General features: G+C 40.2%; 1 protein-coding gene across 2 annotated transcripts in view; it reads right to left on the reverse strand.

Moving 5' to 3' along the window:
• Positions 1–158: 158 nt before the first annotated feature.
• The window catches only part of Atg17 (autophagy-related 17), a 55146-nt gene continuing 32165 nt past the window's right edge, over positions 159–23139 (reverse strand). Inside the window, exons 3-9 of one of the 2 annotated variants that reach the window (XM_069109636.1) lie at positions 13121–13409; positions 10530–11472; positions 10232–10449; positions 9530–10157; positions 7824–8564; positions 6632–7642; positions 159–6542 (exon numbers count right to left, since the gene is read on the reverse strand). In XM_069109636.1, coding sequence (XP_068965737.1) covers positions 6435–6542; positions 6632–7642; positions 7824–8564; positions 9530–10157; positions 10232–10449; positions 10530–11472; positions 13121–13409 — 3938 coding nt within the window. In that variant the 3' untranslated portion in view covers positions 159–6434. The remainder of the gene's footprint in view (positions 6543–6631; positions 7643–7823; positions 8565–9529; positions 10158–10231; positions 10450–10529; positions 11473–13120; positions 13410–23139) is intronic. The other variant, XM_069109637.1, reaches the window with a different exon arrangement.

Genomic DNA, 23139 nt, shown 5'->3' on the forward strand with positions numbered 1-23139 from the left:
CACCTTGCCGCCCCTTTTCGATTCATCTTTCCACGTAAAGTTGTCCCATTCCCGATTCTACCGTGTCTGTTGGGACACCATGTATAATTACTAACTCTACTGTCGTTTTAAATGATTTTGAAAGGTTGTAGGGTTCAAAGCACTCGAGTCGAAGTAGCTTGGAAAAAAATCACGTGATTTATTCGTAATTTATTTTATTCGTAACAGTTACTCTCACGATCACAATTGTATGTATATTATGTAATATTATCATATACCTATTTTGCGTTACACTTTCTCGATTACATGCGCGATATTCGTTTTTCTTTTTGCTATCCTTTTTTTTTTTCATCCCTTTTGAAACAAATGCTGATACCATCTGCTCGATGTTCGAATCGTCTAATCTGTTTATTTCCTATTTCGCGTTGTTTTTCCACAAGCGGCGAGCACAAGGGAGACGAGAAACGAAACGGGTGCGAATCCGGTCACGTGCATCGTCGAACGATCAACGAAATCGATCGCCTATTCTATCTTTCGTCTATCTCCCATTTCTTGTTCGTTTCACTCTCGCCGAACTTAACTATCGAAGAAAAGAGTGTTGCAGCGATTAATCTAAACGGATCGCTCACGTTCATGTTTGTAAAGCGTACTACCGTGGCTCAGCATTGACGAAGATTTGAGAAGAAAACGCAGATAACAAACAGGAAGGCTCGTTTGATCGTTCGATCGCGAACTTCACGCTCGCGGATCTCGTTGATTGGTTCATTTGATATAGTGGTTCGGTGATCGCGCGAATTATGCCACAACTCAGATCTAAGTGGTTAAACGCTACGGATGATGTGCCATTATCTCCCGGAAAAATCGTTAAATCTCGCAGGAAAGTATATTGAATCGTCAAGATGTAATTTACTTTTACAAAGAGCGTCGAATAATGGTTTACGTATCGTTCTCGCGCAAATGAAACATTTCTTTGTATACTCTAAAAAAAAAGAAAAGAAAAAAAGACAGAAGAAAGGATATCGACGATGCCGTCGAAAGAAGCAAAACCTACAACAAATCACGTCACACGACATAGTCTAAAGCTCGTCTTTCTTCGTCGTCTCTACGTGTTTCATAATTTTAGTTTTTATTTTTTTGTCCTTTCTCTTTTTTCGTATTTTTTTCATCTTTTTTTCTCGTAATCATTCCTTTTTGTACGTGAATTACGATTATCTCTCACACAGAGTGTAAAAACGTTTCTAAGCGTATAAATTTTGGTCAGTAAAAAAAAGAATATTCTATAATATCGGATTACATTTTTTTCCTACACACATCACACGTAAAACAAACTCTATCGATACTACGTTTACATAATTTTTCTTATTAATTCTTTTTTTGTCGTTCTTTTTTTACTTTTTTCTCTCGCTCACACAGACACGCTCACTCACTCTTCTTTTTTAGGCGTCTAGGTAAAAAAAGGGAGAGGGGGGGGGGGTTGTCGTCAAACAACGTTCGTTTCGCACGTCAGAGAATCGCTAGAAAAATAAAAACGCGACTCTATCCTTCATGAGTAATCCTTTCTCTCTCCTCTCCAAATATCTGTCGACATTTTTTTCTGCTTGCGATCTATCCTCTCTCCACCCCAGTTCGACCTCTTTCTCATCGATTTAATTTTAAATCTCGCATCATTACAAAATTCTTCTGAGATGTGGCTCCAACAAGTTCTTCGCACCCATCGTGGAACGCGGTTTTGCACGCACGGGGTTCTTTAGAAAATACTTTCACGCGTTCGTTTCATCTCTTCTCGCGTCTGGATCCTCGTGCGTCCGCTCGCGAGAGACCAGATCCAGTTCCTCAGGTTTTCTCCGCCGATCTCGTCAAAATGGACAATAAAAAAAGAAAGCAAAGAGCTCCCCAAACACGAAAAACGTGAAAATTCTTGCTCTGTTCTCTACTGTGTTCGTTCGTATAATATATATTCGTAACTTTTCGATTTTTCCGCTATCGTAGAAAAACCATTTGACGAACAACACAAGTAGAACGTTGCAGGCACGTCGATTTGGTATTCGTGTAAGTGTACGTCACCCTGGTTGAACGAGCATATTGGAAAACCCGATTTATACACGAAGTTTCGATCGTGATTAGTTTTCTTGAGTTGACGAGATCTTTGAAAACCACGCGTCGAAACAACAGTTAGTGATCTCTTTAACTACTAAAAGCTGTCGTTTACGAGGTAATTATGTTCTCGAATCGTAGAGAAGCATCTGAAATTGTTCCTTGTCGTTCAATGAAAACGAAAACGAAAACTAACCGTGTCATTCGTATTTAGAATGTTCGGTTTTGATTTTTATTTGCATCTAATCGCGCAGACCAACTCTCAACGCACAAGCTGCCCGATCACCACGTAGATTCGAGCGTTTCCAAAGCAAGGAAGGGAAAGAAACACCGCTTGCCGGAATTCCAAAAGTAAATCAGGGTAAAGGTTCATCCGAGCAGAATGGGATTTACGTTGTTTGATAATGTAATCCCGCAAAGAGTCTCCTATCACGATTGCTTCATGATCTTTTAGCGTGCTTTAAGATGTATGTACTAAACGACTCGAGACAAAATTCTATTCTTTTGTCTCTCAGTGATATAGAAGAAAACTTCGCAATCGTCGAATCGATAAGAAAATTAAAAATAGAAGCTGAACGATTGCAAAGTTTCCTATAATCGTCAGAGACGCCTTAATTAATTAAGAATTTTATAAAAAATGCAATTCTTTGTTACTTCCTTAAGTATATAAATCGGAGCATTCTTCGTTTCACATCTTTTTTGGTCAATAAACCAAACATCGACATCTTAAAATTAACCTTCGAGATCTGTATAAGCGCTTCATAAATACGAGTCAATTTCTAAATTCTTAATCCTCTTCCATTATAAGTCGAGTCGTTTAATAATCCAAAACGTAGAAGCAAATCGTGAATACAATCGTCGCGTTATTCTACGATAAAAACTAACTCAAAGCATCATGTCGTGGAGCATAAGCTGGCGCGTCGCGTGACCGTCTCACAACGTTACAGCTAAATGCTCGTCTAACACCGCTCGAGCTTTCAAAGTGCAGCGTGCAAGCAAACGTTACGTTTAAAGTCGATCGATTATGTGTGCTCTTTACGAGATAGTGCTTTCTCGTCGTCTTACCGTGAGTTTACCTTCGCGGAGGTGTAACGGAAACAGGGACTGTGCGGAGAGCGTGCTCTACGTGTGCTCTTTGACTTCTCTTCGAGGCTCTTCGATCGAGAAGAGAACTGGACGAATAGAAACCGTGGACATGTAAACTTTCGTGCTGCACGAGGAAAAAGAATTTCATGGTTTTTAAGAATATTTTTACAAGTCTCGAATATCGTTCACTTCACAACGTATCAACTCCAATAATCTACCGTTCGCTAAAATTATTGGATCTAATTAGATAAAATTATTGAATTATTCTATCGAAGCGTTCCTCTACTACGATCTAAGCATTTACACAGAACGTCCGTTTAATCTATACATCTAGTGATCTACATTTTGATTCGAAGATTCGAAGAAATCTTGGTAACAAATTAGGAACACACGTCCCAGAATATAAGAACGACAAGGAGACTTAATATCGTTTCTAGGCACAGAGTGCTAGTTATGAGAACTAGAAACCCGAGATCGCGCCAGAAATTCAAATTTTCTCGTGCACGATGTGTCTGCTCGCGAATTGATGCGACAATGGAATGTCGATCGTCATGGAAGCAGGACGATCGCGCGGTTTCCGCAGAGAAAGTGTACCTACGAATAACAAAGGGAATGGAAAGAACCGGCGGGGCCAGGTTCCGTGTTGAATTCGTGCTAAATCTGTGCATGCGTGCGCGCGCGCATGTGTATGCGAATTCCTCTTTCCGTATTTCTTTTATTCTTCTCTTTTCTTTTTTGTTTTACGTTTTCCTTGATTTTCGATCGACGAGAAGAAAGAGGAATCGTTCGAAACGAGCTACATCAGCTACACGTCAGAAGCGGGGTGCGTGGTTCTCTCGACAAGCTCGAGCTACACAACTTAACGAACGAATTTTTGTTCTACCTCGTCTTCGTTTATCTTACTTATCAGCATCGTGTGTGTCGGCGGGCCACCTCGTACGCCAGTGGTTCCGCTCGAACACGAAAAAATTAAGGCCGACGAGCGAACAAGCACGTCGTTGAATTCCGCCTGACGAATCAGGTACACTGTGTGCATGTGTGCCTACGTATACGGTTTCTCAGTTCGTGATTTTGGCAGAGGAAAAATATACAGAAAAAGAGAGGAAGAGAGAAATGAAAATAAAAATAGATACGGTGAAACAAAAGAGAGGCGTAAAAAAGTGTACTTACATGGACCGTCTCTTTTTGTTTTTTGGAAGTGGACGACGTGGTTCGAACTTATCGTTACCGTCCGCCCCGAGGGATTTTAAGATTTCATTATCAACTATAGGTAGAAGTGTAAACGTCGAGCTTAACGATCACAGCTATTGTACGATACTATGAGTGTCTAGAAATTGTCGCGGAGGAAAAAACGATAGTATTAATATTAATAATAATAATCAATAATGATAATAATAGTAGAAGTTAGATAAACGATACACAATAGATAATTAAAGGATCCTACGAGCAATTTATCATAAGGAAGCTAAATGTCGGTTTCTCTCGTAGTACGCCCTTTTTCTCTCGATCGTAATTCGATTGAACCTCGAACTTTTGCACATTGAACAATAGAAAAAAATATATATATACTATATATGTTTCGTGTATGTATATATGTAACGTGTATGTACGTGTTTATGCGATTCACGTATGCATGTATATGCACACATATATACATATATACATATATATATATATATATATATGTATATATATGTGCGTTTAGATATATATATTTATATAATCTATAAAATTCATCCTACGAAGAGTTTTTCCTCACACCGGTTTCATCCACGGAGCTAGAAAAAATCTAATCTTCTTTCATCGGTAAACTTCCGTAGTTACCTTCAAGGTAAAGATACATATATATCTGTGAGTATCATGTGGTTTCCACTCCTATGCTTCACACAGCGAATTTTCTGCCGCTGGTGGGAACATTTAAACTGGTGATTCGAAGAAAGATAAATCGACCACGAGGTACCTAAAACGAAATTCATTTCAGAAAGAAACGCTGTGGTCGACGAGAGGAGAGAGACTCGCCTACAGCGTCTGCTCCACCTCTCTCTATAATATACTTTGTTCTAAATTAAACAGACTTTCTAATATGTTAAAGACGTGTCTCGATAATTGGACGACACACCGTTATTTCACTTTACAAAATCTTAGACTTCAGCTTAGGACCTACGCGCGCGCGCGTGTGTGTGTATGTGTATGTGTGTATTTTATGTGAGTGCGTTATACTTCTCATACACGAATATTGCACGCTTTTATACACGATAAACTGTGTACACGCGTTTATGTATATTATATATTATATATCATATATATAATATATAGTAGTTTGCATATACAAAGCATTCGTAATTTTTCGTTATACCTCCTTCTCTTGCCTCTATCTTAATTATATTTTTTTTTTCTTTGTTTTCGCTTGTTTCTTTGCAAAACTTATTCTACTACGACTTTTTTTGTTCACCTCCTCGTCATTTTGCTGTCACTCAGTGCAAAGATAAGAATAGTAGTAGTAGCAGTAGTAGTAGTAGTAGTAATAGTAATAGTAGTAAGTAGCAGTAATAGTAATAGTAATAGTGATAGTAATAATAGTTTAAATTGTTTGAATCGCAGAACGAAGAAATTTCGCTTCTACATCCAAAATTAAGAAGAAAAAAATACAAGAAATTCTCTCTTTTGCACTTGCGCACATGTAACTTTTAACAGTTACACTTATCGAATTACAAGTAAAAGATCGTTTCATAGCGTTTAGTTATTCGTAATAATAATTATATACCTGCGTTTGCTCGTGATTTTCTCTTACGTTCTCTCTCTCACACATACATACACTCGCTCTCACTTCATTCTCACGCCAGGTCTCATGTGAAAAAAAGAAACGAGAAAGGAATACAATCATTACGTTTCACAGCTAACCACAGCATTCAGCAATTTGTTTCACTCGTTTAAAAATTACTTGTATCACAATGAAACGCCAGCGCATCCTTTTGTCTCTGATCCCTATTTGTAAGTGATACCCAGAATTCTAGGTATCCATACCCCTCTTTCGATCATCCAAACCTTTCTCCCAGCTAGTGAACTTTCAAGGATGAGTGTCGTAAAGTTCTGGCAGGTTTTGGCCTTGATCCGAGGATTTCCGGATGGTTGCGAACGTGTATACTAAGGATCCGCGTGTCGGATGAACTGCACGTGCAAGGCCACAAGTGTTCATCCCCGCGACACGGATCCGCGGTCACAGGGCTTATCAAATTGGTGGAGAATCGATGGATTCCTCTCAACTCGTCGCTCGATTACTCTTCTTGAACGCTCGCTAATATAGCTGCACTATCACCCACAGGCTTCACAGCTCTTACTCGATAGAACTTGGTGCCACGTGGAACGCGATACCGGTTATCGATCTGAAACATTGACAACATTAATCCTGGGTACACATCACCAATTATAAGATATCTTATATTTAAACAACAAACGAGAAAAGTAATCTCACCTTTATAGCATGACAGTACTCCTTGGAGGCAACTTCGACGATGCTCTGAGTATTTTTCAACGACTCGTCAGGATTCCAGACCAAATCCAAGGCAGCGGTGGATTTTGGGTCGAGGAAATGAAGCGTCGTCGATTCCTGGTAAAACGTATACGTTCTGTGCGTCTCATCCCAGAACACCAATACGTTATCCCCTGGATCGCAGCTGGTCACGGTGATATGGCCCAGTTCTGCCAGCTTCGCGGCGGTTGTGTCTATTTTCTTTTTAATATGCGTGAAGCACGTGATGCAGCCACACGAACGTTGTGGTTTCGGACTGGTCGTTGCGTCCTGAGACGAACTTGAATCGGAAACGACCGCCACAGAATCGTTCATGTCTTTCTCGCGACTTCCTGACGAAGGCAACGTATCTGGGGCAGTGAAGCTTCTAGATCGTTCCTTCACCAACTCGATCTCCAGCCGAACCTTGTCCGCTTCCAAGGTCTCGACTTTCGTCTCGGCCGTCTCTTTGCTCTCACGAAGCGTCTGCAACTCTGCGTTCATTCTCTTGTTCTCGTTTTCGAGGATCTCGAGCCTTCTGGATAGACAACTTAGATCGTCGCTCGCTTCTAATCGTACCTTCTTCGATTCAGATACTTCCACCTCGTCTTTCTCCGTTTCCAAGCTCTTGGTTTCCTCCTCTAGACTACTCTGGCTCATTTCCAGTTGTTCCTCGCTATGTTCTTTATGTAAACCAACCTCCACGAGAACATTCTTGAAGCTCTCCGAATCTTTCAAACGCCTAATCGTGCTCTTGTAACGTTTGCACTCCTCCGTTAATGCAATTTCTCGTCTCCTATACATCTCCATTGTTCTATCTTTCTCCTCTATCGCTTGTGTGGCCAATCGTAGATCGTGAACCAGCTTCACCATCCGCTCATCCTCAATACTTCGTATCGTCGCAGAATTCTCTGGCTTCATGTCTTTCGTCGATTGAGCTAACGCGTGACTAGTGAGCTCGATGAAATCTGGTCTCTGAAAAGAAAGTAACAAAATATTGCAGATTTTTGGGAATTTATGGAAAAATTTTAAATTGAATTTAAAAGTGCAAAAATGCACATAATGCGTATAAGCAAAAATATTATAGAAATATTTTTCCATAAAAATATGGATTTGCATAAATATCCACAATTTATTTAGAATCGACTACACATACCTCAATCTTCTCGAGGCTGCTATCACTCGGACTGCTTTCCATGGTTGATGCAGTCATCAGCTTGAAACGGCTTCTGATGGATTGTAGTTCGTTCTTATATTCCATTTGCAGCTTTTCGGTTGTTTCTTTCACCATCCTTTGCTGTTCGCTGCGCGCGTGTTTCAAACTTTCCTCCAGCTCTTGAATTCGTTTCTGGCTTTGCGCTACCGAATTTGTCAAGGACGCTATTTCTATAAACCTTTCATCGTTCGCCTTCTTAACGGCCGCCTCTTTGTCGGCGCGAGCCTGCTCCAAGGTTTCTTCGAGCTGTTGGTGCAGATGCGTCTGCAGATTTCTCATTTCCGTTTGTTCGTTCTCCAGTTTCTGACGCATGGTGGATATTAGACGCTCGTGTTCAGCCAACTCGGTTTCTTTTTCCACGAGATTTCGTTTTAACGTGCATATCTCTTCCTCCCGATTCTGCATTAGCTTCTTCACATCTGCCATCTCGAGCTCGTGGTCTACGGTGAGCTCTTGCTCGCGTTCTCGAAGACGACGATCACACTCGCGCGAATACAACGATAAAGTCTCGCGAACCTGTTCGGTCATCTTCGAGAAACCAGCTTGCTCCTCGTTGGTTCGATCCCTTAGAACAGCCAGCTCCTGGCGGACAGCCCTCAATGCCTCGTACACCACCGCCTTCATCGTCTTCAAGATCGAACTAAGCCTTTCCACTTCCTCGCGCGTGTTGCCAAGATTCTCCTGAAATGTGGACCGTCAGACACATGTCGATAAGTATCGGTGAAGGATCGTTTCCTTCCGTGCTAAACTCGACTAAAGACGTCGAAAACAACTATTCATGACCAAATCGTAAAATCGCAGGCGTGATAATAGAATTAATGTTGTTAGCAGAGGAAAAAACAGAAGGAAAACAATAGTTTGATAAATAAGAAATCCCAAAGGTGTCAAGTATGTAACGATGATGAGAGCGACAGTAGCATGGGTATAGTCGGTCCGGTCGAAACGATCTCGAACGAAGTCGTCGGGGTGTATTCTGAAAAGCGAACTCATGACTTGAGTAACATCTCAAGGAACGTACTTCGAGGGTCATAGGATCGGGAGAATCGAGTGCGACGGCAGCTAATCCTGTAAAAAAATTAAAACACACGCACTCACACGATAACGACACGCGGCTGGCTAATAAGTACGGAAAAAGTAACACGAACACGCAAGCACTTAGAAAAGAGCAGATAGTACGACTTGTCAGAAAATGACGACAAGCAAAAAACACATACCTACACGATTTTGAAAATTACTTTGCATTATAGTCAGCGCTAATAGCTTACTGGACAGCGAATATAAAGACAATGACAACGAAAGTACCTAGAAATCACAGAAAGGGAAAAATAAGTGGATATAAAAATTTAGATAAGCGACCAACGTCGAATAGAGGGTTCTCAAATGTACGAAAAGAGGTGTTGCAGATACGAGGAGATGGCGTAGAAAATGATACACATAGACACAGAGAACCAATAAAACAAGAAACACACGAACCAGAATAGAGATACTAAATGTCGTGTATGTATATAAGCAAACAAGTATACCATATATTCATAAACTGTGGAAAAGGAAGAGGACTTGGGACGGAAAAGATACGTATTAGCGGTAATGGAACGTTTACGGCTACGACTACAAGGTCCGTTAGCGAGCTGTAAGTCGTCCAGTACCTGGAGAAGGGAAACGATAGCCTGATGCTGGCCGTCGATGGGATGCTCGCTGAGACTGCTCGGCAGAGATTCGTCCATGTAAAATTCAGTACCCATGAAGTCAGTAGCGCATACTCCAATGGAGGGGCTGCTACCACCACTACCGGATAGTTGCTGGCATTGCTGCTGCTGACCGTCGCACATCACGGACCGTGACAAGGAAGAAGGAGGATTTGGACTGAGGGAGTTCGGCTCCTCGGCCATCGTCGTCGATGGCGTTTCGTGATATTTAGGAAGACCGTTCGCAGTAGCGCAATGAAGCAGACAGCTGCTCGATTCGCCGTTCTCGGCACACTCGGTTAACGGACTCAGCTGAGCTGGACGCTCGCTGACGGACAGACTGGGAAAATGGAAGGATCCAGGCTCGCTCGAGGAAGATGACCGGTTCGTCAGGTCCGCGACTTTCGAATTAAGCGGGGATACGTTAGTTGAGGTCGAGGAAGCGGGGGACACGCTTCGCGAGGCACCAACCTCCAATTGCTTCTGACGCATTTGTTTCGCGCCATCGTACGACTCCGGCTTAGAGTCCGTGGCACCCTGGCCGATCTTCTCGAACTCCTCCGTGTCCGTCTCCGATTCGAAACCACCCCTAAAATCGTATAAATACACAGTTACTCTATGATGTTTTAAAAATTCTCTACTTTTGATAGGAATGATGGTTACCTGTCGAACAACATCGGAGCTCTCGTTCGTTCCTGTTCCTTGGTAGCTACATCGACGCGCATGGAGGTGCTATCTTTTTCTTTGTTGCCATCGGTGCTTGCCTCGGTGAGACTCTTCGACAGGAAGAACTGCGTGATACTGTTCAGATCTGGCGACGAGATAGTGAGCGCCAGTTCGGGTAGCTGCGATCTAAGAGATTCCATATCCTCTGCTGTCAACTGCAACGCGTACAATCGTGTTAGAATTGTTTGCCTTTGCTCAATATTAAACACGAGCAATAGATATCCTAAATAAATACCTTGGGCAGTCCGTTATCAAAAACAGACGGAGCTTGCGTGGCGAAAGGTGGCGGCGTATCCTCAAGGCCAGGGAATAGGGTATTCAAGAAGTGACCATCGAATTTGCTTTGGAATTCTCTTCTACGAGCCAGTTCCTCGCTATGAACAGTCAACAACTGGCACGCCAGGTTACTAGCCCAAACAAGGAAAGCTTGCGAGAAGGTTCGTCTTCGAACTACTTCGGCCACAGCGTTCATGTACATATGTGGCGCTAGATGGATTTGCTGAAGCACCTCGAGATGCCTTCTCAAACGTTTTAGGCTTTCGTGGTACATTACCAACTTGCCATCCACCTCCATCATCTTATTCTCCACGTACATGATCCACTTGAGCCGATGATAGATGTTCACCGACAGTTCTTCCTTCGCTTTGGTGCACCTACGCCTAATGTCGCGCAATTTGTTGTGATTTTGCAGCATCACAAGCAGTTGGCGCCTGTGCGAAGTGCAGAGATCAGGAAGTACACTGGCATCCCCCAAGTTGTTCGCTCGGCTCTGATTTTGAAGAAAACCTTGAGCAAGTTCTCCCTGCTCGTGGACCAGTTTCTTGGTTTGCGCCATCAGCTGTTCCAACGCAAACAGTCTTTCGCCAAGACCCTTGATCTCCTTCATATCCTGCTTGTTCGCGCTGTCAATGGCCGCGTTCACTTCAGTCTTCAACGCCTCCATCACTCTCTCGTCGAACTGTTCCAAACCCCTCGAACACTGTTCCGCCACCTGCTCCAGACTACTTTGATTGTCTTTCGCCGAGATCCATCTAAGCAAGCTGAGAACCTCCTCCCTGCCATCAGAGTCCTTCTCCGATTGATTTGGCTGATCGTCCGGACTCAACAGACCTTCGGCCTGAGCTCTTAACGCTGGTAGGATCGGAATCTGCGCCAGTGTGCCCAGGTCAGCGTTGAAGCTGCAAGAAAAAGATTTAAGTTTGCGAAGATAAATTTATGAAGTTTAGAGAATGCACACATTCAATGACAGCAAATGATAACTAGAATTATCGATATAAGGTATTAAAAAATGTTATGCCGCGAAATTTACTTTCCTTCCTATCTGTAACAACGCGATGTTACGAGCCTAAAATCATGTATTAGTCACTGCTTTTCTTAGCCCCATTCGCCTTCTTTTACACGCAAGTTAAGTCTCTTTAAAGACTGAACGACTTTTGAATATGTAATAAATATAATAATGGCCCTTGGCCGTTTAAAGACAGTTACAACGTGTAACGAAATAAAAGGGGTCTTTAAACTTGTCAAAAATTTATGTTTTTAGCCACTTTTGTGGCAATTTCTCCAAACTCATGATCAAGATATACGATACTAACGTTCTGATTTCGTACGTGTCCAATAATCAGATTGTTATATTTGTCTTATAACTCGGTACAACATGGTATATAATACGTGATTTGCAACAAGTCTCTCCATCTTTAATATGATTTGATAGTTAACGATGGAACAACTTTAATGGCTAGTAATGACCTATTAAATTCGAAGTTTGATATGTACCCATTTAATACATAGTATGCAGACGGCAAATACGAATGACCGATTTAACAATTACTTAATTGCTAGTGTTTATAGTATTGCTAGGACTGTTACGTTTCGTTGATCACGTTGACTGTTATTTTACTACCAGTATCCCAATTATGTTCGTTTCCTTGAAACTCACGTCTTCCTTAATGTCACGCGACACTACACGCTCTCCACACACGATTCCTTGGAACGTAACAATGTATCAAGCGTGTGATTAACGTCATTATAAAAAAAAAAAAACTAACCAACTATCACGTTTGCGATTTGAACGTGAACCATAAATATACACGTATGTGTGTATATACATATATACATATTTTACGGGAAGCGAAGCGAACCCGGGACCTCGACAACTTATGTCACGACGTGATTACAGTCACGACGTGATTATGCAAATTGGATGATATCGTTAACTCTAATTGAACGTTGCGTTTGATCTTAATTATTTATTGTCCCCAAAACTTAAATGCTATGCACATGAAACTTCAACTTATCCATCTTTTAATAGAAAAATACTTAAATATGTATCACTTCCAAATCTTGTTGTAAATTAAATTCTAAACTTGCTTACACCACCGTATAACCAGACATCTGCCTACTTCTTACAAGATGTAATTTAATTACACAATTACAGATAAAAGAAACTGCAATAATTTTATAAATAAATATATATATATTTCTATACAATATGAGAATAAAATTATTGCAGTTTCTTTTATCTGTAATTATATACATAGAAGTCTACGAAGTATAAAAAGCATTTATGGCCGGTAATATTCATATAACCAAAACTCTCATAAAAAGAAGACTAAAGAGAAAACACCCCACTGACCACACTGAAGAAATGAAATAGACAAACTCGAAGATGGTATCCCGCTGGGGGTAGCCATCCACATGTTAATTAGCAATAAAGTTAGAAAAATTTCTGAGTGTCCAGCTGGACAAACTGTGAAATACAAATTAAATAAAAAAAAAAAAATATATATGCATATGTGGATGGGAATGTTTGTTTTCTGTATTACTCACTTTTGAAGTAGTTCCATGTGTTGTTGCCTCTCCGACAGATAGACGGCGAAACTCTGTTGTAAAACATCGGCCCGTGACTGGAACATCTGCGTGATGTCCTCGAGATTCGCGACCACGGCAGCCCAGCCCTGTTGCTGAAGGTGTTGATCGTGGACCAGCCTCTCGCAGATCCTGGTTTGCTCCCGCGCCAATCCACAGCATTGCTGAGCCAATTGGGCACGGGCAATGAGGGTCTGATAAGTGGCCGGCATCGCCAACGACGCATCGATTTGGTTCTGAAGATCGACATCTGCAATGCAAAGGGCGATCGATCGTATCAAGCTCTTAATCACGGAATATTTGTCCAAATGAACTGTCCCGCTTTTATTGATCGAAATACCAATCGTCGAACTCTAACCAGTTAAACGGGAAAGGCGAGTTAATCCTTTCGCGAAGACTTTTTTTTCTTTTATCAATGGGAGAAGTAACTATTAAAGAAACAATCGGTAAATTAAGAAACGAATTGTAATAATTAATAAAACACACATATATATTTTACACGAAGCATATTCTAGTCGTGCTTCTATATTTATGGATGAAGCCAGAATTCTGAATATCACTGCACCAATCTATGCTGCTACTTGATGCTTTTGTTTAGAACTTAGCTATATATATCGTGAAGGCTATTATACCTCTGATGGCGAGGGATTGAACGAGCGACCAACCGACACAGTGTCCACAAGTCGCTTGTATAATTGATCGAGCTTCACCGATGTAATCTTGGCACTTTGGCACGCGACGAAAGCTCAAGGTCGCGTAACGGCTCGGATCATCTCAATACCTTGCGTCATACCCTGGATTTGTAGTGATAATTTGCACCTAATCGTCCAGGTTTCGTTCAAACCGATGCTTCGAAATAATTCTGCTAAGGATTTACATTTTTCTACTTCTACTTTAATTTGATGATAGATACGATAGAGATTATGATATTGATCCAATGCTTAACTAATTAACGAACAAATTATCTCTTCCATGTTATCGTGTTATCAATGCATCATCATTGGTTTTAGCCTTATCTGATTTGAAAATCGTTTAAAATTCAGGAGCAAGCTATATTTACGAAAAATACAATTCTTTTTACACCGATTTGTTTTTCATGAAAATTATCGTAAGGAAACGCGAAGCTTCGAACACTCGGAGCGGCTGCCTGGGTTTCGTCATTCCTGATTCGAGGAAGAGATAACAAAGTCACTCGGGAGTGCAGTAAGTTGTAAATTATGCCCTCTCCCTTGCTTTGTCACGGGGCTAGCGGTCCTCAACGGTCTCGCGACTGCGTGTCGAATAATCTTCGTAGGATCATCATCACGGACGAACGAAACGAACTATCCACACGCGTATTCTGCGATCCCGAGCAAACGTGGAGTTTCGAATAAATCGGGACGCGTTTATATAAATAACAGATTATATCTCTTTGTATTTTGCTTACATTACGACATCCAATCGAGGTCCAACCGATATTAAAGGAATGAAATTCTCTTCTAAAGCTACCCAACCTTTTTCTAACTTAAAAATTCTTCTAAATGTGTAACAAAACCGCGACTTATCTATTTTTACATCATAAAAAAATATCATGTTCTAGCAAACTACGTTCCCTCGCGATGATACGAGACGATGAGTGTCTCCTTACGAGTCTTGTTCAACGTTACGTGGTCAGTTTCGAGACGAGTGTCCAATGTAGCAGTTCGAAGTTGATGGAAGGGAACTGCTTACATACTGCGATACGTTCTGACAGCAAGGAAAATCGCTGCTGGCCGGAGTTAATTTTATTTAAAGTTTAGAGGCTGCTTCCTCCGATTACCTCGCGTATAAACAGCACGTTAGGCTCTCTCGTGAATGCTTGGGAAGATTACGTCAAGCACACTTTGAAACTCGAGGAATTTTGTCACGATGATCGTACACTTTATTACTAGCAATGTGTGTTCATAGGTTTGAGCGAGAGAGTAGAAACTGATTGATGAACGTTGCCTAATATCATTCAACGTGCTATTTTTCCTCGGCAAATATTGACTGTAACGTAGATGGTAGTCATCGAGGAAGAAATCTATCAAGACCTTTCAATCGATGAAATAACCATCCTACAAACTTTATTCTTCCGTAAGTTTCATCTGTATAAATCGATTCGTTCTTCCGTACAACAAATAATACTTATCGTAAATGAAAGTTTCATCAGTTAAACAAATTACGAAAATTTAAAAATTAAAAGTCAATACACGAGTCGATACAAGTCGATGCAAAATAATTTCCATAGGTTCGAGTATACCTTTGTCTTCTGTTAGCTTTTCCGATGAATAGAAAAATAAGACGCGATACGATTAAGTGAATCTGTGGTTCTTAGAATTTCAGATAATTGTTAGCCGATTGATCGAAATTCACGCGGCAAAAAGAGCTGCCGCATTGAAAAAGAAAGGGAAGTCCAGTAAAGATGAATCAGAAGAGTAAATCGAAGCTAAATATGTATATGTTGCACAACTGTTGGATATTGGATCGATTTTATAGCGCGCTGCTGCATGGGACGCTGTTCTTTTTCTCGCTGCCCCTTGTTCCGGTGTTTCATTTTAGAAAAAAAAAGGACGATCAGAGGGAAAATTCGTTAAAGCGTAAAAATGTCAGAAGGTGGAAATCGAACGATGAATTCATGAGGTTATAAAAATCGAAGAGCGAGGACAAAAGAACCGTGGAACGTGACTTTTCTCTTTCTCACTCTTAATTTCAATCATTAATTCAGTTATGACCGATTTCCATTCGCAACAATAGACTGCGTTGTAGACGAAGAAGAATACGAAATAAATCAGAGATCGAGACCGAGTGACCCCGACGATTTGCAAATCCAAAACCGATTTGATCGTCGTCATCCGCGAATTGAACGCAGAATGCCGTTTAAGGGGAAAATAACTGCGATGATTTGCGATGCGTGATCTCACCTGGAACTGCGACGCAGAACATGGACAATCGGTAATTAGCATTTGCGATAAAACTTCCATCGCGAATGCTTATGGTCAACTTGCGTTTTGATTCGTGTTTCGAATAGCTCGATCATTGTTTAGTGTTTAAAGTGTAGATAGAAGAAAGTTTAACACATACGTTGTTACTGACGCGCACGTTACGTCGCCTTAATTTACCTAAAACGTATAATTAGTTGCTAGAGCTTTTCTGATAAATAGCCTGCGAATTTCTAGGCATTTATGAGAATTGTAAAAATGGAAAAATGCACAGAACGCGCATAATGCGCAAAGATAAACAAAATATCCAAAAAGGAATTATTGAATAGATAAGTTTTTATCTATTTAATAGGTTAATTCGCCACTAAATAGGTGAAAGTAATTTCTACTTAGAGGTTCTACTTCTTGTATAGTGAAATTCTAGGAAAAACATAGTTATGCGCCTATATACAATAAAAGATCTATCGTCTATCGAACCACTCAGGTTACACAACGACGAGGTAGAGGCAAAGCGAGCAAAAATGTTGAAGATTCGCTCGCGTTTCGTCTACCGCATATAACGACGGTAACCTCATTTTAATCGTGTAATTGCGTAAGCTTCCGGCGCAGGTTGAACCTGGCAAACAGGGGCCAAGAATTTCACGGCACGACACTGAATTCCCAGAATATCTTAACTTGGACTAATGCTCTCCTTTTCTAATTATACATACTACGCACCGCAAACACACGCCTACGCTTTCGAGAATGTACCCCTCGTTGCCAGAACAATCGCAGTACGTACGTTTATTAATCTAAAAAGAAAAAAAAACGCATTTTCTTCAATTTCCATATTCAACCAAAATTATAAAAAATTACTCAAATTGGCATCAATCAGACTCGACAGTTAATCCCCGTCTTCTGTATTTCTACCAATCACGCTATCAACCAACTATCCGGATAATTGGATATTGGGTTATTCGTCGGAAGCGGTTAAGCAAGCCGCCACGATGAATGTCGTGCAATCTATCGTAACTTATTAAAGGGTTAATAGGTCGCGGGCCACGCTTCGCGGAGCGCCGTGCCAGACATTTGCGAACGCTGTTTCATTCGGATCAGTACTCGTACAGTTGATAGTCCAGCGGCCTGCATTAAAGCCGCTGCCAAGCATCCCGATGGGACTGCGTGGACGCATGAATGAAGAACCATAGCGGCTCGATGGGCCGCGATCTTATCTGTGGTGAAAACTCGGTCAGCCGTAGGCTATCTGGGGAAAAAGGGGGAAAGAAATCGCTGGTTTAGCGGTCGATCTATTGGTCGATCGCCAGAAACTGATTGCTGAACGAAAACGCGTTCCTCGTTGGTAAATATCACTCGATTTCTCTCTCCTTTGTTCGAATTTGATTCTTTTCTCCCCTCTTTTTTTTTCTTTTCTTTCCATTTTCCCCTTTACATCGTTCGCGTTAGTCTATCGATGGCTGCATAAACGTGGGACGTGACTATCAAGACTCCTCTTTTTCTCTTTTTATCTGAACACGATTCACTTTGTACGAACACCAGATAACATCTTCGCGTCGCGAATTAAGAATTCACGGAAAAGTCTGATTACTGATTTTTAAAAGAGAAAGGAGAGCCAGGTTTAAGGTCTGTGTTTTTACGTCGTTTAACGCTGCAGCGAATCGCATCGATTTACTTTCATTGCCATGAAAGTCACGCGACTTTCGGTGGAAATATGAAGTAACAACGAACGTACTTATGCATCGGCGCATTCAGGAGTGAAAAGAGTCGATTTGAGATTGTAAGCCGGGAATTAACGAATAGGCAACGTAGGTTTGTTTCGTTCCTCTCGTTTTTCTTTTAATATAACGGCGAGACTCAGATACGCAGATCGTTAAAGCGGTACAAATTAACCATTTTCTCTGGTTACCAGTGAAACTCGGTACTTTTACCACAAATGCGAAACATGTGTTTTCTCAATTAGAACGAATTTCTTGCAGACATGGCTCATAATCGTTGAAATCCCGCCGTTTTGCTTCAAACAAACTGCAAAACATTCCCACGCCAGCACAAATCTGATTTTTTGCTATGTAAGACGATGTTACATTACCATTTTTCTAACAGTAGTAGAAAAGAAAGGATAAAACAGTTTGGTATTAGCAAACTTGTATACTGTAATTAGTTTCTTTCATTAATTACGGAGTATGATTTTCTATCTACTGCTCTAGTAATTATATCAAAGTGGGAGAAACGTTTTGATGGAGAAACAGTTGGAAATAGCAATTTCGAACAGGCAACGAATCAAGTTTCCACGCAATCCTCAAAAGTGCACAACCCACTGCGGTTCTCGCCACCTGACACGCACTCCTTCGACGTATCCTATAGCTTTCTCTCGCTATGTACCAAGCCTCTACTATCGACAACGAAGAGCAAAACCAATAAAATACAAGATTTCGATATGAAGTAACCTGCGTGCGCTCGGATATATTTGCACGTTCGTTCATAAATATTAAGTCACATGCTGGTCTCGTGCAAAATCTGATAATTAATCTAGATTTCTTTTTTTTTTTTGTTATTTGGAAGAATTTTACAATCAATTCTCATTGAGAATTATAAGTAAATTATTCTGACGTGGTACTATAACTTGAATAATAAGTGTTTATCGTATGTTTGATTCTAGTTAAATCTAATGTTTAAATCTAATTAATCTAGATTTATAAAGGAATAGAAAATTGGTTAGAGTTTTGTATTCTTACAAGATCAAGATTCAAGATACTTCAGAGAAAAGAGTCAATTATATTTTTCTGTATAATTATACAGTTGTACTATTATTAATTATACAATTTAATTCTTCTACGTAATTATCTCAGATTGTCCCAAAAGTTTCTTTCGTTTAGATAATAATAATAATAATAGGTGCACAACATTTTTTGTTTTCTATTATTATATTGAATTACGTATAATGATGTTCTATTGGAACAAAATGGATCATACATAATTCAATAATATAAAACAAAAAATGTTGTGCACCTATAATTTCCTTATATAATGATGACAACGATAATGTTCTATTGGAACAAAATGGATCATACATAATTCAATAAAATAACATAAAACAAAAAATGTTGTGCACTTATTATTTCCTTGTATGATGATGGCAATGATGTTCTATTGGAACTGTAGCGGCACCCGATAGCAAATCTTTTCTTTTTTTTTTTTTTTATTTGGTTGTAGTTTACAATCGATTTTCATTGAGAACTATAAGTAAATTACTCTGGTGTGGTACTATAACGTGAATAATAAATGATTATCGTATGTTTGGTTCTAGCTGAATCTAATGTTTAAATCTAGAGAATAATGTCTTTTTAGACTGCGGATCTGATCCGTCGTGTCAAGTAATTGAGTAACTGGCGATTGTTAATTCTTATTAGAGCAGTTAGACGAAGAAGAACATACGCCCGGCATCGAAATATCCGAACAATATGATAAGTTAGCGATGCGAATACGCGATCATCTCTTGCGACAAACATCGATCTCGAGATCGGCAAATTGCGAGGCAGGCGTTGGTTGCAAGCCGACACCGATTAAACTTCCTGAAATTCATTTGCCTACTTTCGACGGCACCATCCAGAATTTTTTTTTTTTTTTATTTATTTATTTAAATTTTTACAATTTGTCCAGTAGGACATTTGGTAAAATGTTATATCTTAGCAGTGTAATAATATAACATGTGGGTGGTTACCCCCAGCGGGGTACCATCTTCGTGTTTGTTAAGTTATGTCCTTGGTAAGGTCTGTTGGGTGTTTCCTTTTTAGGTTCTCTTCTTTCTATGCTTGATGTGTTGACCGTTTCCGATGCCAGCCGGTTCGGGTGCGTTGCTATTCTTTCTCTGTACCTTCTTGCACTTCTGCTAATCTCCTCCTTGACCGTTGGTATGCCCAGGTCTTTCCGAATGTCCTCGTTTCTAACGTACCATGGGGCGTTTACTATTGTTCTAAGAATTTTAGCTTGCTTTGTCTCTATTTTGGTTATATGGCTCATTGCTGCTGTTCCCCATAGTGGTATTCCGTACGTCCAGATTGGTTTTATGATCATTTTGTATATTTTTAATTTACTTTTTATACTTAGTTTGGATTTTCGACTTGTTAGCTAATACATTTGTCCCCTTGCCGCCTGTATTTTTTCTGTTATTGATTTGATATGCTGTTTCCATGTGAGTTGTTTATCTATGTGGAGTCCTAGGTATTTGACTTGCCTTGTTTGTAATATGCGCGTGCCGTCAAGAAAGATGTTTGGTGGAAACTGTTTTCGCAGTGTGAATGTAATATGGTTGCATTTACTGGGGTTTGCTTTAATTTGTTTAACTTGTAGCCACTTTTCTATTTTTGTGCAATGTTCTTGTAGTAATGTGACCCATCGAGAATTGGCATTCATTTTACGACGCCTTCTCGTCCACTATAGATCGTAACGAACGACTTACATCCGTACAAAAATTTAATTATCTCCGATCAGCCGTGACTGGGAAGGCCGCGAGAAGTATCCAGTCATTAGACGGTATAGAGGCCAATTATTCTATCGCTATTGACATTCTGAAGGAGAAATTCGATTGCCACCGTAAGATCTGTATACGCCACTGGGCATTGATCTACAACTATCCTCAGATAACGACGGAAACACCCGAAGCCGTAGAAGACTTTCTCGAAACTGTCAAGGTGAATCTCCGGGCGCTAGAAAAATTAGGCGAACCTGTCACATCAAATGTCGTCCTCATCCAGCTGATCACATCAAAGTTGCCGTCGTCCACCATTCGCGACTGGCAACGCACCTTACCCAACAAAAAAATGCCCTCTTATACACATCTGATAGACTTTCTCATAACACGGGCGAACGGCGATCAAATCAATTCCACATCAAAGCAGACAAAAGGGACGTTCTACCAACGTCCCCGTCAACAACAACACGCGCTATGAGAACTTCATGATCTATTACAATCGGACGACCACAAGAAAAAAGTAAACGCATTCCTATCCGATAAGCAAATCGAATGGCGTTTCATCAATAAACCTTTAGAAAACGATTGAGTAAAGAGATGTTTGTTCGGTCTGAAGGATCATAGCTACAAAATTCCTGAGATTTACGGTAGGTGCTTATGAGTATTGAGGGTACGCAATAAGAATGTGCGGACATCTGGTTGCCAGCCTGCCCGCGGTGTGTGGCCTGGTCTAGGTAGAGTGTCGCCAGACGTAACACTTATGTTATATTTATTACTGAATTTGGATATTTCTTCTTTAACTGTAGGTATTTTAAGATTGCTATGTATTGTTTCATTGGTCAAGTCAAGTTTCTGTCTCATGGCTTGCTACACCCTATAAGACCCTATCCTTCGAACAAGACGATTGCCAGATGTCGAAACATTTTCATAGTATACTATCAACTATCCTAAGGACCCGCAGTAAAGTCTTAGGATTTCTCTAGCTAAGGTCCTTCAAACGAATAAATAGTTTTTGTCTTAGTATTCCCTAAATTTATTATCTACTACAGAAGATACAGGAAATCTAGTTTTTCTCATGTACAATGCTTCCCGCTAGCAACTTTCTCTCGAGGGCGGTTAACACCTTTCCTCAACCACCAAACTAGAGATTAATCAACTAACAGCAACGTCCATTTCCCTCACTTTCCTAACAAAGGTTTTCCTCGACGAATTCGATGATCTCGTATCCTTAGACTTACCCCATCATAGTTTTCCTCCGCAGCATTATTTTTTTTTATTTGAAAGAATTTTACCATTTATTCTCATTGAGAATTATAAGTAAATTATTCTGGCGTGGTACTTTAACTTGAATAATATGTGTTTATAGTATGTTTGATTCTAGGCGCAGCATCATCGTGACGGAAGGTCAGTTGGTAGTTAACTAGAGTTCCTTGACGCATCTTGAGCAATCATCATCCGAACTCAATAAAATAATATAAAACAAAAAATTTTGTGATCCTATTATTTCCTTATATGATGATGACAATGATGATGTTCTATTGAAACAAAATGGATCATACATAATTCAATAAAATAATATAAAACAAAAAAAGGTCGTGTATCTATTATTCCCTTATAAAACGAAAGAAACTTTTGGGACAACCCAATACAATTGTGCTATTCTATTCTTTATCCAATTTATCTTGTCTCTTTAAAAATATCCTAACGTTTATGAACGAAAGTGGAGGTGAAATTCCTGACGAAAGATAAGGGTCGGAACGAAGACGACGTGAAAAGATCAGCCACGCGGAATGAAGGGATCGGATAAGGAGAACGTAGATGTGTGTATACGCGAGTGACAAGCTTCATAAATCTATCTCCGCCCTTTGGGAGCCGCCATTCTCCTCCACATCGTTCTGGCATTATGCAAGACAAATGCAGTGATTGCAGCGCGCGAGATCTGAAAAGGAAAGCCTCGCGTTACTAGAATAAACCCTCAAGGCTGGGATCTGGTCCAAGTATCTGATATATCGCGCCTATACATCACGCACTGTGTATACAATGTATCCACGGACCGCTGTCAATAAATGATCATCATAATTTACGATGCAGCTCCTGGTTCACGCGCACGAAAATCCCTCCAGCACTTTCCACCGTCTATTTTTCACAAATTTCAAATTAGGTAGGTGTCAAACGAACAAAGATTTGTGTTCGTGGCACAATTCACGTGGTTACGAATTGAAAAACCGAGAAATATTGTACATTAATCTTCGCCGTAACTTATTATCTGCAAGAAATTTGTAAACGTAACAATAAATCTGTATCGTATTATGCTATACGTAGCGTATACGTATATTATGTAGCTATGTGCACATATGGGACATTATCTCGAGCGTTACAAAATGAGTGCAAAGAAAAGCGTATCGACAACGATAAATTCGCGTGCAGTTAATTGGCCCGATAAAAGCTTGCCCCCGGTCAAATCTTAACCCGATCGAAGATAACCCTTCAACTTCCGCTCAATGTTCTATTTCTCTGATTGTTGTTTTTCCTGTCTATTTTTCTTCCTTTCTTGTTCTCGTTAATTTACTTGATAG

The sequence above is a fragment of the Bombus flavifrons genome, chromosome 3, assembly GCF_040668555.2.
Source record: "Bombus flavifrons isolate JBK064 chromosome 3, iyBomFlav1_principal, whole genome shotgun sequence".
Classification (NCBI taxonomy): Eukaryota; Metazoa; Arthropoda; class Insecta; order Hymenoptera; family Apidae; genus Bombus; species Bombus flavifrons.